This window comes from Tiliqua scincoides, chromosome 4 (genome assembly GCF_035046505.1).
Source record: "Tiliqua scincoides isolate rTilSci1 chromosome 4, rTilSci1.hap2, whole genome shotgun sequence".
NCBI lineage: Eukaryota > Metazoa > Chordata > Lepidosauria > Squamata > Scincidae > Tiliqua > Tiliqua scincoides.
Genome location: NC_089824.1, coordinates 161,215,143 through 161,234,995, shown reverse-complemented (window position 1 = coordinate 161,234,995; position 19,853 = coordinate 161,215,143). Strand labels below are relative to the sequence as shown.

General features: G+C 41.1%; 1 protein-coding gene across 2 annotated transcripts in view; it reads right to left on the bottom strand.

The window, feature by feature from the left end:
* Positions 1–19,088, bottom strand: part of EFCAB14 (EF-hand calcium binding domain 14) — a 29,536-nt gene extending 10,448 nt beyond the window's left edge. For both annotated transcript variants that reach the window (XM_066625634.1, XM_066625635.1), the window contains exons 1-8: positions 18,613–19,088; positions 14,984–15,132; positions 10,916–11,061; positions 8,939–9,037; positions 7,774–7,884; positions 7,039–7,134; positions 4,245–4,436; positions 2,481–2,567 (exon numbers count right to left, since the gene is read on the bottom strand). In XM_066625634.1, the coding sequence (XP_066481731.1) occupies positions 2,481–2,567; positions 4,245–4,436; positions 7,039–7,134; positions 7,774–7,884; positions 8,939–9,037; positions 10,916–11,061; positions 14,984–15,132; positions 18,613–18,824 (1,092 nt within the window). In that variant the 5' untranslated portion in view covers positions 18,825–19,088. The remainder of the gene's footprint in view (positions 1–2,480; positions 2,568–4,244; positions 4,437–7,038; positions 7,135–7,773; positions 7,885–8,938; positions 9,038–10,915; positions 11,062–14,983; positions 15,133–18,612) is intronic.
* Between the last annotated feature and the right edge of the window lie 765 nt (positions 19,089–19,853).

Sequence of the window (19,853 nt, the reverse complement as noted above, 5' to 3'; positions counted from 1 at the left end):
TTCCAAGTACACAACTTTCTACTGATCCTCCAAACCATGATTACATCTGAATACTGCCTGTTACATCTGAACAGCTGCCTGTATCTGCCAAAGTATGGTAACAGCTCATAAATTTGACAAAGCTTGTGCCATTGTAGATTTGTTATTTTTGAAGTGCTACAAGACTCTTTAGCTCAGGAGTGTCAAACATAAGGTCTGTGGACTGAATGTGACCCCTGGAAGCAACTGATCTGCCCCCCGTTATAATTGGGTTCTCCTGGTGTGAAAATTGGTCTCTCTCACATCTTGAAAATAAGAACAAGATTTGCAGATTTTCTCTGCTGTCATTTGCAGCTCGTGAGTTTCGATGCCAGAACAAAATGCTTCTTTCTGGCCATCATTTGCTTAATTTTGTCACTTCCAGCCCTCAGCAGGCACCATGAATGCTAACCGGCCGTCTGTAGAAAACAAGTTTGATACCTCTGGCTTAGCTAATTAATATGGCTATCCTTTTGGATCTTGGTAAATAAAACCATTGTTTCTTATACCTATTAAGTGTCTTTGCAGTAGTGAAGTAACTTGTAAAACACAAATACACATAAACACAACCAGTTTTTTTTTAACATCATGTGCTATGCTGATTGGTAGATAGATGAAACATACAGTAGTTGCCACTCCATTCAATTCCATTCATATAAGATTTTAAACCATCATTGCCTTTGTTATTAAGATGTATATTCTCTATCCTAAAGTCATCTTGACTTGCATTATTTCCATAAACAAGAGCATGTATTCAGAACATGTATACAAGAACATATCTACAAGAACTGTATACATGTAAACATGTATTCAGTTAATACATGTGTCAAAGCAGGGTAAAGTTAAATAGAATGACAACCCCTACTTCCCTGATAATCACAGTATAAAAAGGCCTACAGTTTGGAAGAAATAGTAAATACAGTTTGATGACGAGCACCAGATATGAAGCAATCCGCCTGGAAGTCTTGGCATTCTGAGACTAATAGCAGCCAGATACAGGTTTCATCCATATTCCGTAGATATGCCAGTAAATATGGGTACAATTTAGTCTGCCACAACTCCTCATAAACGGGGCCATGTAAGAGTGTGAAATATATTCTCAGTGACTCCTTTATTACAGATATACAGACTATCTTCACTACCAACTGCAGAACCACTAAAGTGGGCTTTTATAATGTTAGGCAGCAAGACATGACATCTTGCTATAGTGTAAATCCGTTGGGCCTGAGGATTCTCAAATACAAATATCTTGGCTTACATGCATATATCAATGGTAGATGCAGAGACAAACAAGAACAAACCTTCGATGCCTCAGCAAATAAGCTCCTGCCGATCAATATCCTACAGCAGGGGTGCTCAATAGGTGGATCGCGATCTACCAGTAGATCGCGAGGCAAAATGAGTAGATCGCGGAGTGCCGACCCCCCCCCTTCAGATGCCTCTGGGAGGAAACACTGGGAGTAAGGCCCATTGTACTCAATGGGGCTTACTCCCAGGTACGAGTGGCTAGGATTGCAGCCTTACAGCCTAATCCTAGGCATGTCTAGTCAGGAGTAAGTCCTGTTATACTCAGTGGGGCTCAAGGTACACCAACATACATTGTACACATAAATGTTATATGTTATGATGGCGCGAACATTGTAAAAAAACTCTGGTAGATCTCCGGGCCTTGCTGGGTTTCAAAGTAGCTCTTGAGCCAAAAAAGTGTGAGCACCCCTGTCCTACAGCCTAGTCAGTATTGTGTTAGATGCCCTGGACAGGGAAACATCACCCAAAATCTCAACAGAGAGGCCCTTAGACAATATTTTGTGAAGAAACAAAGTAAATTCCTCTGGCTGCACTTCATCCATAGTAACAGCTTTAAGCAACGGTGCATAATCAGCTTTATAACAAACCCAGAGCCAGTATTTAAGAAACCTGGCCCAGGCTTGTGTCTTAAGTCATACTTGACCCATCTCTAGACACAGGGTGGCACTGAGATGCAATGTGGCAGCCCCATAATTTTATGCAAAAAACTGAATTCTTTCTACCTCAGTACTTAATGCAGGAAGCCATATCTGCATACCACATAAAAGTTGTGAAAATACCTTCACATTAATTAGACTTTCTTGAACAAAAGTTCCTAAAGTGCCTATGTATCTAATAGTCTCAAGGGTCACCCAGTGAGACATTTCCCATATATTTTCCAATATTTTTCACAACCACCACCACAACACCTCTTTGGTAGATAGATCTTTAGGAATATGAATCTCCACTATTCTGGATAACATCCTGCTCCCTAGTTTTTGTGGGTAGCTTGGCAAGGAACTTTTAATTGCAAGACTCTTATTTTTGCTACAGACTGACAATCTATAAATTGTTAAAAATATTGTATAACTACTGCGGTCATCTCCAATGCTGCACTACATTTATTAAAAGCGGTTCATGGTTTTAAACACTAAGTCTGACTTCCTTAGAATTACCTCCATGTTTTGTATTTTTTCAGCAGTACTTTCGTTTCTTCCTTCATTTTCATCTTCAACATTTGCCGAGGTAGTTAAATCACCTGCCTGCAAACAAAACAAAATACACATGAGAAGTTCAGAGCACATGTTTGTTTAGTTGTTTCTAACCCAGTTCATGTTCTTCAAAGATGACATACATGAACAGAAACCCTAATAAGACTGGAGGCTAATCACACAGATTTTAATGTGCAGTACTGTAATTTCAATTAAAACTGTATTTTTCTGTGGAAATCTCACATGGCATGAACCCCATCATCTGCTTTTAAATAATACTTGGAACTCTATAGATTATATCTAGACCCAACACTCTTCTCACAGCATCTTTTTCCATTTATGGAAGTGAAGTGGTAAAGTTTGGATACAATACTGTATTGTGGAAAAAAGTTAAATTGTACAGAGGCTTCTGTGGGCATCTTAAAAAGTCAAAAGGCAGCCCATAGGCAGCCCAAGCTGCAGCAAGCAAAATATTGTGGCAGTCAACAACACATAAATATTTAGGCCATGTTGTGCCATCAGATTGCATCATGGATTGATTAAAATCTATCAACATAAGAAAATTAAGTTGGATCCTAATTTATGTCTGTGAAATGAAGCTCCTGCAGAGATCTTCCTTGCCTACTTACCCCACTGCAGCCTCCTGAACCACCAAATACTGACAGTCAGAATTCCTCAGGAACAATGTGGAATGGAAGTGGCAGAAAGAATTCCTGAAAAATTGTGCAGACCCTCCCATGAGCAGAACTCTAGCTCTATTTTGGGATTTCTAGTCTTCTAAGGTTAGTGCAGCCATTTTCAACCACTGTGCCATGGCACACTGGTATGCCACAAATTGTCCCTAGGTGTGCCATGAGAATTTGGGAGGGGGCCATTTTTTAGTAAGGCCAATGGGGAATGGTGTGCCTTGTCAGTTGTTAAGAAACTGATGGTGTGCCTTGACCTTGTCAGTGTGCCGTGAGATGAAAAAGGTTGAAAATCACAGGATAGAATCAACCAAGGCTGCAGCATACTGCAGATAGTTGCTCTGCTTTGCTCTCCCTCAGTCATACCACTGCAGTGTTAAATTTAAATAAAAGTAAAATCACAGAAATATAATCTTATTCTTGTCTGTCTAGAGCCCAGAAAGGTAGCCATTCTGACAGATAGGTTGACCATTCCTTGTTTTTCATTCTAAGTGTCTAAAAATACAGGTGGAGCCACCTGCGGATTTTATATCTGCAGATCTAGCTCAACGTGGGTTCCCCAGACCCACATTGAGATAGACTTGGCTCCACCTGAACCTGAAGACAGACTTCACTTTATTACTCAACTACAGAAGCAGCTAAGCAGTGATAACTAAAAGCAAGCACTATATTTTTAGTGCAACTGTCTTCATTGTGCCAGGCACATTTCACTACCCTGATTTCGCACAATGCCCAATTCAATGTATGTTCAAAGTACAGTTGCTTTATCATTCTGATAATCACAGCCCAGAGAACCTGTACAAGCAAATGAGACAGACATTCAAGATGATCAAGGTCCAGTGTTGTTGGACTGGTAATTTAATTACATAATTTAAAGTTTAGAGTGTCACACAATAAGATAGATGCTGGTTTCAAAGTCTCAAAACAATGCTGTCTATGTCATTCATCCATTATGAAGTACAATTGAGGTTACCACCCTGTAGCAGAAAAAACTGGTTTGCAAAGACACATTATCAAACACCTATAATTGCTGGGCACTTACCACGCTGAGGGTCAGGTTTTCTCTCTTTTCTGTTTTTTTTGTAACCACCATATGGTTTTCTAATGAAGTAACTCTCCAGCTTAGATTGCTGAGTGTAGAATCCATACTGAAAAGTTTTAAATCATTCAGTTTCTGGTACAACATTAGGGTAGAATTTACCTCTTCTATAGAGGTATGCAGATACTGGTTATCCTGTTTAACACACAAACAACTTAATTTTATTAATCAACTAAAAGTAAGCAGCATATTTTTAGTGCAACTGTCTTCATCATGCTAGGTACATTTCATTACCCTGATTTCACTCATTGACCAATTCAAAGTATGTTTACTCAGTAAAACCCCTCAAGAATTAGGCTTGTTGAATCTAATGTCATTGATAAGCATCCTGAGGAAGATTAAGTGCTCAACAACATTTTAAAGAAAAAGGCAATTTTAATTCTTTGCAGCTTGAAAGCGAAGTTTCAACAACTACATTTTGTCAAAAGTAAGTGGGAGATAATCACTGGAAAATCCCAGGTACAGCTCAATTAATGCAAGCTCTCTTCAGAACATACCTAGCTTTACAGATTAACAAAATTTGCCAGTCTAGATGTTGCAAGGCTGATTTAGGAAGTATGTCAAACTACCATCCTGGAAGGAATTATGCATTCACCCTAACTATGAACAGGCAAGTGGATGGTTAACTATGAAGTCAGAGAACTACCGCAGACACCCGCCTGCAAGTCAACCCCACAAGTCGAGGGCAGGTTTTGAACCAACAATCATGGAATTTTCTATGACTCTCGGATAAGTAAGGGGTTAAACTTAAAGTAAGGGGGGTGTCTGACTATAGTTTTGTCTGATTTTACCTGAGGTCAGATCCTGAAAAATAACCTTCCACTAATTGTTACCTAAGAACTGTAGTCTCTAATTTATTAAAAACATAGTAAAAGATCATAAGATTCATTTTGATTCTTTTTAAATTCTGGGTCTTCACCATCTTTTCGTAAACACTATCAGAGTAAGTGCATTGTAAACTACATACCAGCAAAACAGTGGTTCCCAACCTGGTATTCATGTACTCCCAGGGACACTCAAGGGGTACTTGAAAAAGAATGGAATAATGGCTGAAAAAGGCAGGCCGTGCTCCAGAATGCCTTGCAAGACAGGAAGGGAGATAGCTAGTTGGCTGTGAAAGCCCCACCAATAGCTAGTTTTTGGTCATCAATTCATCTATGAATAAGTGATTGAAAACCAGCACAGTAAAAAAGCTGAAACATAATATGGGCAGGAGGTCTGGTCTAGAGGGTAGAGCCTCCATTTGCCTGAAGATAACATCCACAAGGTCGCCAGTTCGAGGCCATCAGCACCACGAACGGCGAGACCTTGAAGCAGCTGACAAGCTGAAGCTGAGCTATTCCATCTGTTCTGAGCGTGGGAGGATGGAGGCCAGAATGTGAAGCCAGATCGGAATGAAACATCTGAATGTTGTGGTTCTTGAAAGATAGAATCTTCTTTCAATTGTAAAAATCCCTATGGGGATTTAAATAAGCCTGCCTATGTAAACCGCCTTGAATAAAGTCTTGAATAAAGACCAAGAAAGGCGGTATATAAATACCTGTATTATTATTATTATTTTTATTATTATTATAATACGGAAAGTGATCAATCACCCAGAATTTCTCAGCACACTTCTGGTGCAAAACAGTGCAAAGGCAGAGTCTTCTGTTCTTCAAACAGATGAAAAGAGAAAATATGTGATGAATACATGAAGTCTGGGCTTTCATATGGAGGAGATGAGGGCTTGTATTATTAATTACACACATTTTGCTAATATGAAGGTACAATTTATGGAAATGGGCTGCCAAGGGATATGCAAGTGAAAAAGGTTGGGAACCACTGCAAGCGAAACATGAATCAATTCCACCTTTAAGGTGTCCAGCATGTTAAGCCAGAAGCTCTGCATACAACATACAACCCATAACACATAACTGAGAGTGTGCAATTCAATTCACAGCAGAGAGATGAGATATTTGCAACCCTTTTTACTCAGAAGTAGACCCACTGCTTTCCATGGGTGTTATTCTTAAGTAATGGTGCACTGAATTGTAGCCTGGGGAGGAGGGTCCCATTCTGGTGTTTCAAAAAACAACCTGCTTTGTAAGCATTTGCAAAGCAGAACCAGGCTGCAGCAGAAGGAAGGACAAAAGGTTAACTTTGGCTGGAATGTCCCAGGAAAACTACTATAGCAAGTAAGGAGGTGAGCAGAGAAACTAAACTTTTCAGAACTGAAAAATAAACTTTTCAGAGTTGAAAGGCTCTACCCTCTGATTGACCCGGAGATAAGGCAAAGTGATAATAGGAGCTTGATTACTCCGCAAAAATTTCACCTACTATAGTACTTTAAAAACTGCCATGTATTTGGCTGTTGTGACACTTAACCCATTTTTGCCCACCCCACAGGTGTACACATTTGGTCCCTGTTGCATATATGCAACACTGGGCAGAAATGGCCTAAGCTATTTAAAAGAAATGACATGTTTTTCTACTAGTTTTAGATGCAGAGCTCTCCTTTCTTGCTGATACATTAGTTTGACACCGACCACATGTGTGAACACAAAAAGCCAACTGCAGTTCACCTCTTAATTTGTTTAACATTTACTTTTACCCCAGATGCTGTATGAAACTCACACTGCATTCACACTCCAAATGCATAACCTAAGGAGCTCCCCACTGAAAAGCCTCATAGTTTAACATATATTTTTTACAAAACTATATTGATTTGCAATGCCCCAAAGAAAAAGGCATGAAGTACCTGTTTACAATTGTCTGTCAGATTCTTCTCATTTATTTGAGGAACGGATGTAACTGAAGTCATTTGTTTTCTTTTAACACCTTTTACTTGTTCACTCTAATAACAGAAATGAATACATACTCTTCAAACCAATTATTCATTTTTGAATAGTTATGAGCACAAGAATTAGTGTTTAGTATTCTTAAACACTAAATGAGAAAAATGATCACTAACGTGGAACAGACTTTGAAGTAGACAAGTATATTGACTCCCCATATCAAGTGTGCCAGTATATTGTCTTCCACTTCTAAGAAAACACCAGCCATGAAACAATACTACAGTGGTGCAGTGCTTCCTCAACATGCAATACCCAAGAAGTTTGTGTTATAATGAAAGCCAAATTTAGTTGCTTTGCTTGATATTAGCATTTAAGGTCTTACTGTACATAGTACAGGGAGTTTTCACTCCATATAAAACAAAGTGGGATCAGAAAAATCCTAAGTGATATATCCTAAAATAACCCCAATCTGATTATTATTGACTTTTTTCAATGTTGTGTAAGAATTTGAAATCTGTTTCCAGACCTGGTAAAGTTAGACAAAAACATGGAATTCTGAAACTAATAGCAATAACCTGAAGAGCTAAATGTTCATTAAAAGAATGGAACCTGGTCATTTTTATTTTAAAATTACACAGCAAACACAAAGTTAACATGATGTTTGTTGCAAGATGTACGGCTATTAAATATATACTTACCACCACATTCTGGAGCATTTCTATGGTTCTCTTATGTTCTTCCACAACTGCCTGCATAGTCTCAACATCATGATGAACACTGGTTACAGTGCTACCTATTGTAGCAACACTCTGGAAAAAATAATTAGGAGTAATCTTGCAGTATTGGACTCACTGGCAGAATTCTTAACAATTTTATACCATTACATAGCATTGTGCTAATTCCAGAAGAGTAGCCGTAATGTAGCAAAGCTTAAGGAGCACTTTAGCACTTCATTGCGGCAACAACTTGCATAGGCAAAAGCCTACTTCATCCAATGCAACATTGCACTGTTAACAAACACGAAGCAGCATTGTCGGAACAGTCACCATATAAGATGCACAATCAACAAGGCTCTCAGGATTGCTTCAAGTTACATTCTTTCCTTCACAGACATCACCTTGGTGTAGGAAAAACAACAATGCATACTGCACTTGTGCAATTGTGTGCAATGAGAACATATGTATTATTTCAGCACACAAAGAAGGTGGAAACCACCTTATCTTTACTCAACATGTATATATGCCCATAGAGTATTTGTAAATCTGTATTTGACATACTGGAACAAATTTTGTAAGTGGAAACTGCACCCAAACTGCCATACCATTAGTCCCCTTTAGAGATGAAAACATGCTAATTCCATCGGGTCTTCTGAGACAAAAACTATTCAAGTTAGCAGACTGGATTATAAATTCTCATAATTTGACTGGGCCCAATTTCCTTCAATATGACTTAGAAGTACATTCCCACAAGCTGCAAGCTAAAGGACTATAGATGTGTGCAAACATTTTAACCAAATAGCCATAAATGAGATTTTTCCAATAAAAACAGGAAAGTACACCTTAGTAACTTTAACATTACAGATACAGTTTCAGAGTAAAAAACATCCTCTACTAAACTGCAGAAGCAAAACTCATAACTAGCAAGAAATTTTTGTATGCGAAATACAGAGTAAGCAGGTAGTTTTGGCAAGTGAATGCTTACAGATTTCCCAATTTTTTGGCATGTAGCCATCTACGAAGAATGGTCTACAAATAAGAACTGTAACACTATGCAATCTTAGTGATCAATATTTTTAAACACATCTGTGGTCAGCTTCAGCTTAAAAATTATAGTTTTAGATGAACCCAAAGTAGTAATACATACTTTCTGAAGCTCTTCTACTGTGACAGGGAGGTTAATCAAATCAGAAGCAGATTTAACGTTCCCTTTGAGATGATTTACTGCTGACATCAACAAAGATATCTGAAACCATAAAAAACAATTGCATTATATAACAGATATTTTTATTTTCCATCGCCCAGTGAATGTTTCACAAAAACATAAATGAGACAGCATGTTATCAAATGACGTTAGCTCTTTGAAGGGGCAATGAACAAGCACCTCTATTCAATGCACAAGAAATTATCAACCTGAAAACACTGTTAAGAAGCTTTTTCAGTGCTGTTTTCCAATAGGTAAATATTGAAATGTAACCAATAAATCAATCATCACCATAATAATTGAAAATAAAACCTTAATCAGTTGACAATGTACTGTACTGTTGGCAACCTTCAGTCTCAAAAGACTATGGTATCGCACTCTGAATGGTGGTTCTGGAACAGTGTCTAGTGTGGCTGAAAAGGCCGATTCAGGAGTGACAATCCCTTCCACACTGGGAGCAAGTGCAGTCTGTCCCTGGTCTGTCTCCCTGGCTATGGGCCTTCCTTCTACCTGACAATGTACAGGTTAATGCACAATAGGTATCTACCATTTAGTAAGTGAACACAGTGCTAGCAATCACCTATCAAGACACTGTTTTTATATAGCGATATATGTGATATAGTGATATATGTATATATTATATACACACTGTTTTTTTGCTACACTGCAAGTTCTCATATGTAATGTTTGATACTTTAAAACAGACAGAAAATCTGGCAGCTTGCTAACAGAGTGTATTCTGTTTCATAAGATGGCAATCACACCCATCTGATAAACAGCTAATCCTGATGAACTGGCTTTGTAAAGACAGAAGAAGTCTACTGAGCCAATCTTCAGAACTGTTCCATTTTAACTAATTACTTCCCAGTACACTGCATCGTAATCATACACTGTCCAAGTAGGAAAAAGCTACATTTATATGGTCAATCTATACTACAGTGGTCTATAACCTTTTTACGAGGTTAATGCCATAACCCCAATAAATAAATAATGAGACTGGGGACCCACCACTGATCTTGCTTCCCCCTTCCAGGACTATGGGGTAGCAACCTGACCAGAGCCAGCCTTTGGAGCTGTGCTGCAAGACAGTGAGAACAGGCTGTGCTGGATTAAATAAAGTACTCAGTTTTGATAAGGCTGCACCATTATTGGCTTGGATCCAAGCCCTCTCTTGCAAAGGCTTTGAAAGGTTACTGTGACCCCCAAATAAGGCTTTGCAACCCCACTGGGGTCACAACCCACAGGCTGAACAACACTGGCATACTGCATTCTTCCAGATATTTATTTAAGCAAAAAAAAAAAAAAAAGACATGATGTGGAAATTCTCCCACTCTCTGATGTAGTTAGGACCACAAGCACTAAGCATCACTGAGGAGACCACTACTGGTACACCCAATGTTCCAGTTAAATTACAATTTCTTATAATCCAATCCTAACTACTAGCATTTGTACCATGTCATCTAGCACTCGTGCAACAATTTGAAAGAGCTATACAAAACTTTGCCAGAATGTGAACCAATATTTATACATACTGTTTATGAAGGGGAAAAAAGGGAACACTAAGCACACATAACATGGAAGATCTGAAGGAAGTTATCTAAGAGACAAAACGGAACCCATAAGTAGTCTTATATAGTGCTTTTGTACTAAAAAATGAAAATTACTAAACTTTGGAGACCTTGCAAGTTTTCCTTCTAGAATCTAGATGAAGGTTGTTCAATCTCACTCGGTATTCGTGCATTTAAGATTTCATTATAATAAGTATGTATTTAATTGTACTGAAGGAACAGGAATTCACATAGCAAAGCTATACAGTATGTATGAATACTATTAAGAGTAATTGGTCAGACTACTGTCACAGCACATATTTTATATGGTTTTTACCACAGTTTTCCTTAAACAGATATTCATTCATTTTACCTGTTTGCTTATTTCGGTAATGTTTACCCATATTTTGTTTAGCCCCATATCTCCATTCTCAATCTTTTCCAGTTGATTTTGTTTACGGAGTAAATCTTCAGTCATTGTGAGAATGTCTTGGAGTGAGGTTTTTTGATTAGACTCCACTAGAACACAACATGAAACAAACAGTTATCCATCCACATTAAGATCTGAAAACACAGGCAGTGTCTATTTTCTAACAGGTGTGCTTTACTCTTTTCATGATTCAGGCTTTTTTTTTAGACCTGAATCCTGAATGTATTGCATATTAAACAAACTTTCCACACTGATTTTATAAAACAGGTGTTGTGCACATGTCAAATAAGAAAGATGTTGTAATGTGTTTTGCAGAGAGCAATTTCCTGTGCAGTATATTCTTTCCACTCTTAAGCTGAAATAGGAAGGTTATTCTTTTCAAAGAAATGAGATGAAGTCTGAAGATAGCATAGCAGGATTACTTTAACAAGCAGGCTATAGGAAGCCGAGATTGTCAACAATAATCTTTATGGAATTTTACCTTTCCCAGGCCTCCCAATGCCTTATAAGGCATTAAGAGTGTCACTTCCGGTTTCATGAAGAAACCGAAACTGACTTTTTAGCTCTAGGGCTCAGTCTGCGCATGGTGGACTGATGTGCACTGCCTCTTCTAGGCTCAGAGTACCCTCCAAAGGAAAGGGGAGCTCTGTAGCGGGTGCACACAGAGGGGTCCATGGACCTGATTTGTGGATAACTGAATCTGTGGATAGATGATATGGCCGCCTGTATTTATAAAAAATATAAGCAACACAGCAAACCCTTTCTTCCAAATTTTAAATATACTTTCCCCAATTATATAACCTTTTGTATTTCCTCTACATAGATCCCTAGATAACAGTGAAATTAAACATATACTGGTCTAACTCACAATTGCTAGCTGTAAAATGTCTATCTGTACTCTTAATAGCCTTTTGGGATATAGAAACTATAGCTTTGTTTAACTCTAATTATGCTTAAAATATTTATATACTGTTTTTCATTATTAACTGTAAAGGTTAAATTGTAAACAGCTGCTCCATGTTATAAGATAAAGCTATTTAAAGTCCCTAGAAAGTGTGTATTTTAGAAATGCATTTTAAAAAACATGAACTGTATAATGTTGTATTTTAGAAGTCAGTCTTCCACACATGGTTTCCTCTTCTCCAGAGCAGACAAAAATAGTTCAGAATGCAATAGTGGTTCAGACTTAACAGTCAAGGCAGTTCATTAAAAGGTATTAAAGTGGCCTATTTAAAGAGTATTTTGAATGATGATTAAGCTCTGCTGGAATAGCTGACAAGTGACCTGAAAATGTCATAAACAAAACAAAACAGTACCTCAGTCAAGATAAAAAGATTTTTGATTGTATTATAGAAAACACCAATTAGCTGTGAAATCTTATACAGCACTGGCTCAACTATCAACAGCAGAAGTGTTCCATATATGCCTGTATATAGGCTCAAGTTTTAAGAAAAAAACTACTTAAGAACAGCCCCACTGGATCAGGCCATAGGCCCATCTAGTCCAGCTTCCTGTATCTCACAGCAGCCCCACCAAATGCCCCAGGGAACACACCAGATGACAAGAGACCTGCATCCTGGTGCCCTCCCTTGCATCTGGCATTCTGACATAGCCCATTTCTAAAATCAGGAGGTTGCACATACACATCATGGCTTGTAACCCGTAATGGATTTTTCCTCCAGGAACTTGTCCAATCCCCTTTTAAAGGCATCCAGGCCAGATGCCGTCACCACATCCTGCGGCAAGGAGTTCCACAGACCGACCACACACTGAGTAAAGAAATATTTTCTTTTGTCTGTCCTAACCCTCCCAACACTCAATTTTAGTGGCTGTCCCCTGGTTCTGGTGTTATGTTAGAGTGTAAAGAGCATCTCTCTATCCACTTTATCCTTCCCATGCATAATTTTGTATGTCTCAATCATGTCCCCCCTCAGGCGTCTCTTTTCTAGGCTGAAGGGGCCCAGACACCGTAACCTTTCAATTAATCAGAAATTCATATGCAAGATAAAAAACAAGCCATAACTGTAGAGATTATTAGTAGCAATTTTATCTGCAGTATCACTTATAATTACAAATGGCAACAGAATTAACAGTAGTGTGTTTTTGCTAGTGAAAAGCTGCAACCTGCAACAAGGCTCTTGTTGCAATACAAATGCATAGCTTGCTGTCATGTTTCATGGTCATACAGTTACAAAAATATTTGAGGAAAGACTTTCTCCAAATTGATTTTGGAGAAAATATTTCTCCAAATGATTTTTAACCAATCTATGACACTTGCCTCCCTTGGAATGTCTATATAACTAACCAACATGGTTCTTTGAATATTCAGCATCAGATAAGAAAAAGAATTTATGTGCATGAACCTGTTCACTGTTGTAACACACAAAATGGAAAAGCTGCAAATATTCAGCGTGCTTCAGGAAATTGAGATCATTAAAATGTTCTACTGCTTGCCAATTACAATGAATATAAATATAAGAAAATGGCTTTACTTGTTTAGAGATACAATTCCAAACATATTAAAGATATTGTGACTGTATGACCCTGGACTAAAGTTCATACTAGCTAATAACCAGTGGCACTAGGATTCGCGTCATCCAGTGCAGGAGACCTGCACATCACCCCATGCAGTAGGTGGAGCAACACCCCAGGTGGTGGGTGTGGTGATGTACCATCGCCCTGCCCCCACTGGTTTTTTGGCTGTACCTTTTGATAGAACACAGATATTTCAATGTGGTTTGTTTCATTGCATTCTACATGAAATTACACAATGATTGATATATAACATGATGGTATTACTCCTCCAAACTCTGATTTTAGTGATTCTGAAAACTTGTAGAGTCACACACGCGCGCACATCCATGTCAACCTACCAACACCTTATTATTATTATTATTATTAACAGTATTTATATACCGCTTTTCAACTAAAAGTTCACAAAGCGGTTTACAGAGAAAAATCAAATAACTAATGGCTGCATCCTTACTGCAGCAGTTCTCAAACGTTTAGCACTGGGACCCACTTTTCAGAATGACAATCTGTCCAGGACCCATTGGAAGTGATGTCATGGCCAGAAGTGACATCATCAAGCAAATTAAAATAAATTATAGATAATTAAATTAAAATAAAAGAAATAATTAAATGAGCCAGTCCTGTTTCACCAAGTGAATTTTCTCTGCAGTCTGCCTGCAATAACACCCCCCCCCCCAAAAGAATCAGTGAGATTTTCAGCACTCCCCAGTGCTCAGTTTAAAGTTCTTCTATTTCAAGCATATCAAGATAAAGACCCACTGGCTTTACAAGTCCAAAATAGAAAACTTTCCCCTTACCAGTTGAAACTTTTTTTTTGTCCTTTTTAGTGGGGGGGGGGGAGAGGCTGCATTCTGGAGCATTTGTTGCACTCCAGTTCCATCGGATCAGGACCATTCTTGTGTCCTCGCATTCCCCTTTGCCTGGCCTGATCAAAAGCCAAGGCACGTCTGCCTACTCGCAAGTAAACACAACCGTGTGGCTGTTTCACTTTCCATAGGGCTCAATACATTCGCAGCTGGAAGGGAGGGACCTCCTTCTTGGGCATTTTTGGGGAGCTGCACCCAAAAATATTGGATAGGGACCATTCTGGTGTTGTTGGATCCTCTCGGCCTGTCGTTTCCGATGGACTATGGCAAGTATGCCTACTCGCAAGTAAACACGGGATAGGGCTCTGTTTCACTTTCCAAAGGGCTCCATGCATTTTTTCTTTCTGGTTTTTTGGCCATAACTTTTGAAGGAAAGGATCTATTTCACTCTGGTTTTTTGCATTGCATTCTGCTGGGAATTCCGCATCCAATAGTGCATGGTACGACAGGGTTGCTCCTCAAACCGCGATTTTAGCGCGTCATCCCCCAGTGCGTGTCACCCAGTGTGGCCCACACACCCCCTAGCGACACCACTGAATAACAAATTTCCTATACACCAGCTTTCTCATAAATGTTGTCATTAAGAAAACAAGTACGCAAATTCAATACTTACTGGATCGAAATCTTTCCTTTAATACATCCAGGTCTTCCTTGAGAGCAACCTGCATCCATACCAAGCCAACACAAGCTACCACACAAGCAGCCAGAATGACAAAAGCACATAATGGGTAGCACAGCTTGCAGCATCTCAAGTAGTCACCCCTAAACAAGTAATAATTTGTTATTTTTCATTTGCCAAATTATATCCTCATTATCATACAAAACTGACAATTATACTGCATTCAGTACTGAATCCAATTATTTTTCTCACTGTACAACAGGTACAGTACTTACAGAATGACACTTGGGAAAACTTCACACAACTACACGGGGCACAATTCAATGGGCCTCCATTGCCAACACTGAGCTCCAGTGCTGGGTGTCATGAGCATGCCATAAAGCATGTTTATGGTACCCCGTGAGGAGGGAGCACCAGCGCCAGTTGGTGGATGCAGTGGGAGCACCCAGCAGTAAGTCACACTGCCGGGCGGCAGTGTGGGGAGAGCAGGGAGGAACAGGCCCAGGAGCGAGGTGGAACTGGCAGAGCCCTGTTTCACCACATCCTATCTTCTGTGATGGGTGGAAAAGCCCAACACAGAGGTTTTCTTGTCTGCATCAGCAGAATAGCCAGTGCAGATTTGAGAAGCCCTAATACAGGACCTGGGGCTTTCCTCAGGAGAAGGGCATGAAAGTCTCCTTCCACCAAGGACATCTACAGTGGGTGGGGCCACTGGATAAAGCATTTGTGATTTTGTTGCCACTGCACCCAGCAGCCCTGCAGAGGAAAGGATTAGGTTGTGAATGTCCAACACTAACTGTGCAATCCTAACCCCTTATGTCAGTGCTTTCCAGCATTCATAAGGGCAGTGCAGCTCTGAGGTAAGGGAACAAACATTCCCTTACTTTGAGGAGGCTTCCATGAGTGACACCAAACTGCAGGATGCAGCACACGTCCCATTGGCACAGCTATACCAGTGCTGGAAAGCACTGACATTAGGGGTTAGGATTGCGCCCTCAGTCAGTATATTATTCAGAGATTTGTGTTAACATTATTCCTTCAACTATTTGGGGCTATGAAAAATGAAATTTATATACTGAAGGACTGAAAAATTTTCTTCATATAAAGATATTCTGATTGTCCCATTACAACCTTCAACAACCATAATCCCACAATAAAGTGATTTACTTTGTCATCTTTGTTCTTAGATTCCCACACCACATTTCTAATATAAGAACATTAACTCATTCCATGTACATCTAACCATTTCAGTGCCTGTTGAAATACTAATTACTAGTAGTTTTTAGCAGTTATCACTAATATGTAGAATAATTTAAAGGCTGCAAGAAACACAAGAGTGATGTTACATTGGCATTTGAGATTATACAATTCACATTTCTTTTAAAGAGACATCCAGAAAAGATTTAGCATTCTATGTATGAATCCAACTTCATGTATTTAACAAATGAGTAAAAATAGTTTTTAATCTCTAGGCTGGGGTGTCAAACAAAGCCCATAGGCCAAATGCAGCCCCAGGAAGCAATTTGTCCACCCCAGTTATACAGGTTGAGACTAATTATTCACATGGGTTCCGTTCCAAGCGCCCATGTGGATGGCAAAAAACAAACTATAGCAAATCAATTTAAAAAACAAAGTTTCTTTGCTTGGGTGATTGAAAAACAGCCTTGCTGACCCTTTGACTCTAAGATAAGAGTCAATAAGAAGACAATCCATCAATCAGTCCTCCTCCAAGAGATTACAGCTTACATTCAGTTCCTCCCTTCACCAATGCAAAGCTATCACCTTTCTTTCACATGCTCAGGGGGAAGGGAGGTGTCCACTGGAGAGAGACAGATTGATGGATTGTCAGCCAGCTGCCTCTCTCTCTCTCTCTCTCTCTCTCTCTCTCTCTCTCTCTCTCTCTCTCTCTCTCATTAAGGAGGCTATTGTTAAAGGACTGTTCAGTTTTTTAAACTGATTTTAAAGGGATGCATTTTTCCCCTTCTCCAGGGATCAGCAGATTCCTTCTCATTTGCAGGGGCCATTGGTGCTGAGTCAAATCTGTGTATCAATAGGCTGGACCTGTAAATGGATCTCCCAGCTTGATAACTGGGCTCTCTCCTATTTTGAAAATAGGAACAAGATTTGTACTTTCTTTCTTCTGTCATTTGCAGCTAATGTGTTTCTATGTGAGAACAAGCACTTATTTCTGGTCACCATCTGCTTAATGATGTCACTTTCAGCTTAATAATGGCACTTCTGACCCTCAGCAGGCACCATGAATGCTAACTTCTAACATGGATGCTAAATGAGTCTTGACACACCTGCCCTAGGCCATAATACTGAAAGTACTGGTTTTTAATTACTAGTCCATTAATTCTTTTAACCAAGTAAAACTTTGCCAGACAAGACATTTCTATTTGCAGAGATCTAAAAGGGTTGATTAACTAAAAAGACTGGACTTTACCCCACTTCCAACACTGCTCAAGGAAGAAGTTTTGCAATACTATTTCTAAACTCCCTGTAATTTCTGCTAATTAAAAAACAACGTGGGGAGCAAAAGACTACATCCAACAGCTGCTACTGTGTCAAGAGGCATGGCCTCAACATTTTCTTGCAATGACTCCATAGGTTAATGACTAAATTACATGTTATGTCTTTCCTTGTTGTTAATGACAATTCATTACAAAGCAAGAGGAAAAACGCTCATTGGAGAAGAGCACAAAATGCACAAAAACTAGTCATCTTATGAATATCCAGTCTTGTTATTCACTGATTTTTTATGTATGGATTTGACTCAACACAAACGGCCCATACAAATGAGAAGGAATGTGCTGTTCCCTGGAGAAGGGAAAAAATGCACCCCTTTAAAATCACAGTTTAAAAAACTGCTTTTTACTGTTGCAGAGGGATAGTCATACAAGTGATTACAGGTATAACCTAATTATCCAGAGATTTTTCTGTCTCAAAGCTGATAAGAAGGGCCCTTTAAATTAAAGGAAAACAGTCCTTTAATAATGCCAGAGAAGGCAGGCAGCGGACAATCCATCAATCATTCTCTCTCCAGCTTCACACCTCCCTTCCCCCTGAGAACATGAAAGAAGATTAAATGGCAGTGTTTATCACCTTCTCCTTTCTTTCCCCCTTGCTGGGGCTCCTGGTGAAGGGAGGGATTGCTGCCTCCTAGTGAAGCCTAAGCGCCTGGAGAGCAACTGATTGTCTCCGTGTGCATTACAAAGGTCAGCAAGGCTGCTGGCATCACACCCAACTAGTCACCTGTCCAGAGACAGGCAGGAGCCACCCAGGTGTGTTTGTGCTGGAAGGCACCCCCAACCTCCCTCCCACCCCACACTCAGCTGCCGCTTGCCAGCCCAACCCTCTCCACACTTTCCTGGGAGGAAGCCCCACCGACTCTAATGGGACTTACTTCTGAGTAGACGTGCCGAGGATTGGGCTATGTATCTCCACACCGACAACTCCAGAGCCCACCTGCGCCCCAGCCCCACCCCACGGAGGCCGCACAGAGTACTCCCAGCCCCGGCGTCGCGCCCCCCCCCCCGGGCCCACAGCTAGGCGTGCCCACTCAGAAGCAAACCCCACGACAGCCTGCGCGAGCGGCAGCCCCAGCCCTTGCCGAGGCTCACTTGGCGAAGCGGGAGCGGGTGCCGGGGAGCCCGAAGCCGTCCACGTAGTCCGGGTCGGAGGAGCTGCTGCTGCTGCTCTCGGCGGACTCGGTGCGGAGCAGCCGGTGGCCCGAGGCGGAGCCCTTCTGCGGCGGCTTCATCTTGCGCCCGCCGCCGGCCCGCTCGCCGCCGCCCAGCCCGATGAGTGCGTTCAGTTCCTTGCGCTTCTTCATCCTCTTCTGCTGGGCTGCCGGGCCGGGGCTCGGGACGGCCGAGCTCCGCAACCCGGCGAGGGCTCCCACCTCCGGGCCCCGCCTCGCCAGCTTCAGGGCCTCGCCGCGGCTCTCCTTCGGGCGGGCAGGCGGTCCGACGCCACAGCCTCAGAGGGGCCGGCGCGGCTTCTTCCCCCCGGCAGCTGCGGCTGCTGCGGCTCCACCGGTAGCCGCCCGAGCCATGGCAGCTGCGGAAACGGCGCCTCCGCTTCCCCTCAGCGCCGCCCGCCCCCAGCATCGGCTGCACTCATTGGCTGGCAGTGTTAAGGAATCCGGTTGGACCGCTGAGCGCTCGCCCTTCAGGTCTCACCTAACAGTATCGAGCGCGTGGATTGGATGACAGAACGCCTCCTTGCTCGTAGAGCTAGAAAGCGCGAAGGAGTTAGAGGCAAACGCTGTGGTCCAAGGAGGGAGCTTCCGGGTTATCTCAGCCTAATGGGTGGAAGTGAGAGCTGCCCGTAGAAAACAATGAAGGAATCTTAGAGCGAACTCTGAGCATCCAGGACTGTGGTGGTTGCGCTGCGGGCGGGTTTCAGCTGAACGTCTTTCCCACTCTGAATGGAAATGCTTTGAATGAAATTTTGAGATGAAAACTGTCACTTGTGATGTGCTTTCAAGGGCGCAAGCCTAAACAGGTCTACTCAGAAGTAAGTCCTATTTTGTTCAGTGGGGCTTACTCTCAGGAAAGTGTGGGCAGGATTGCAGCCTCAGTGTTCTGCAAAATGCCCCTCGGATTCCAGTTCCAAACTAGCCTTTTGTCTTCTCACACATTTAGCACTGGGACTAGAGTGAGAACCTGTCAGGACCCACCAGAAGTGACATCATTTAGCAATGCTAGGCTGCGATCCCACCCACACTTATCCAGGAGTAACCATCATTGTTAAAAAAACATACAGAGACAAGGCCCATAGCTAGGGTGACAGACCAGGGACAGACTGCACTTGCTCCCAGTGTGGAAGGGATTGTCACTCCCGGATTGGCTTTTCAGCC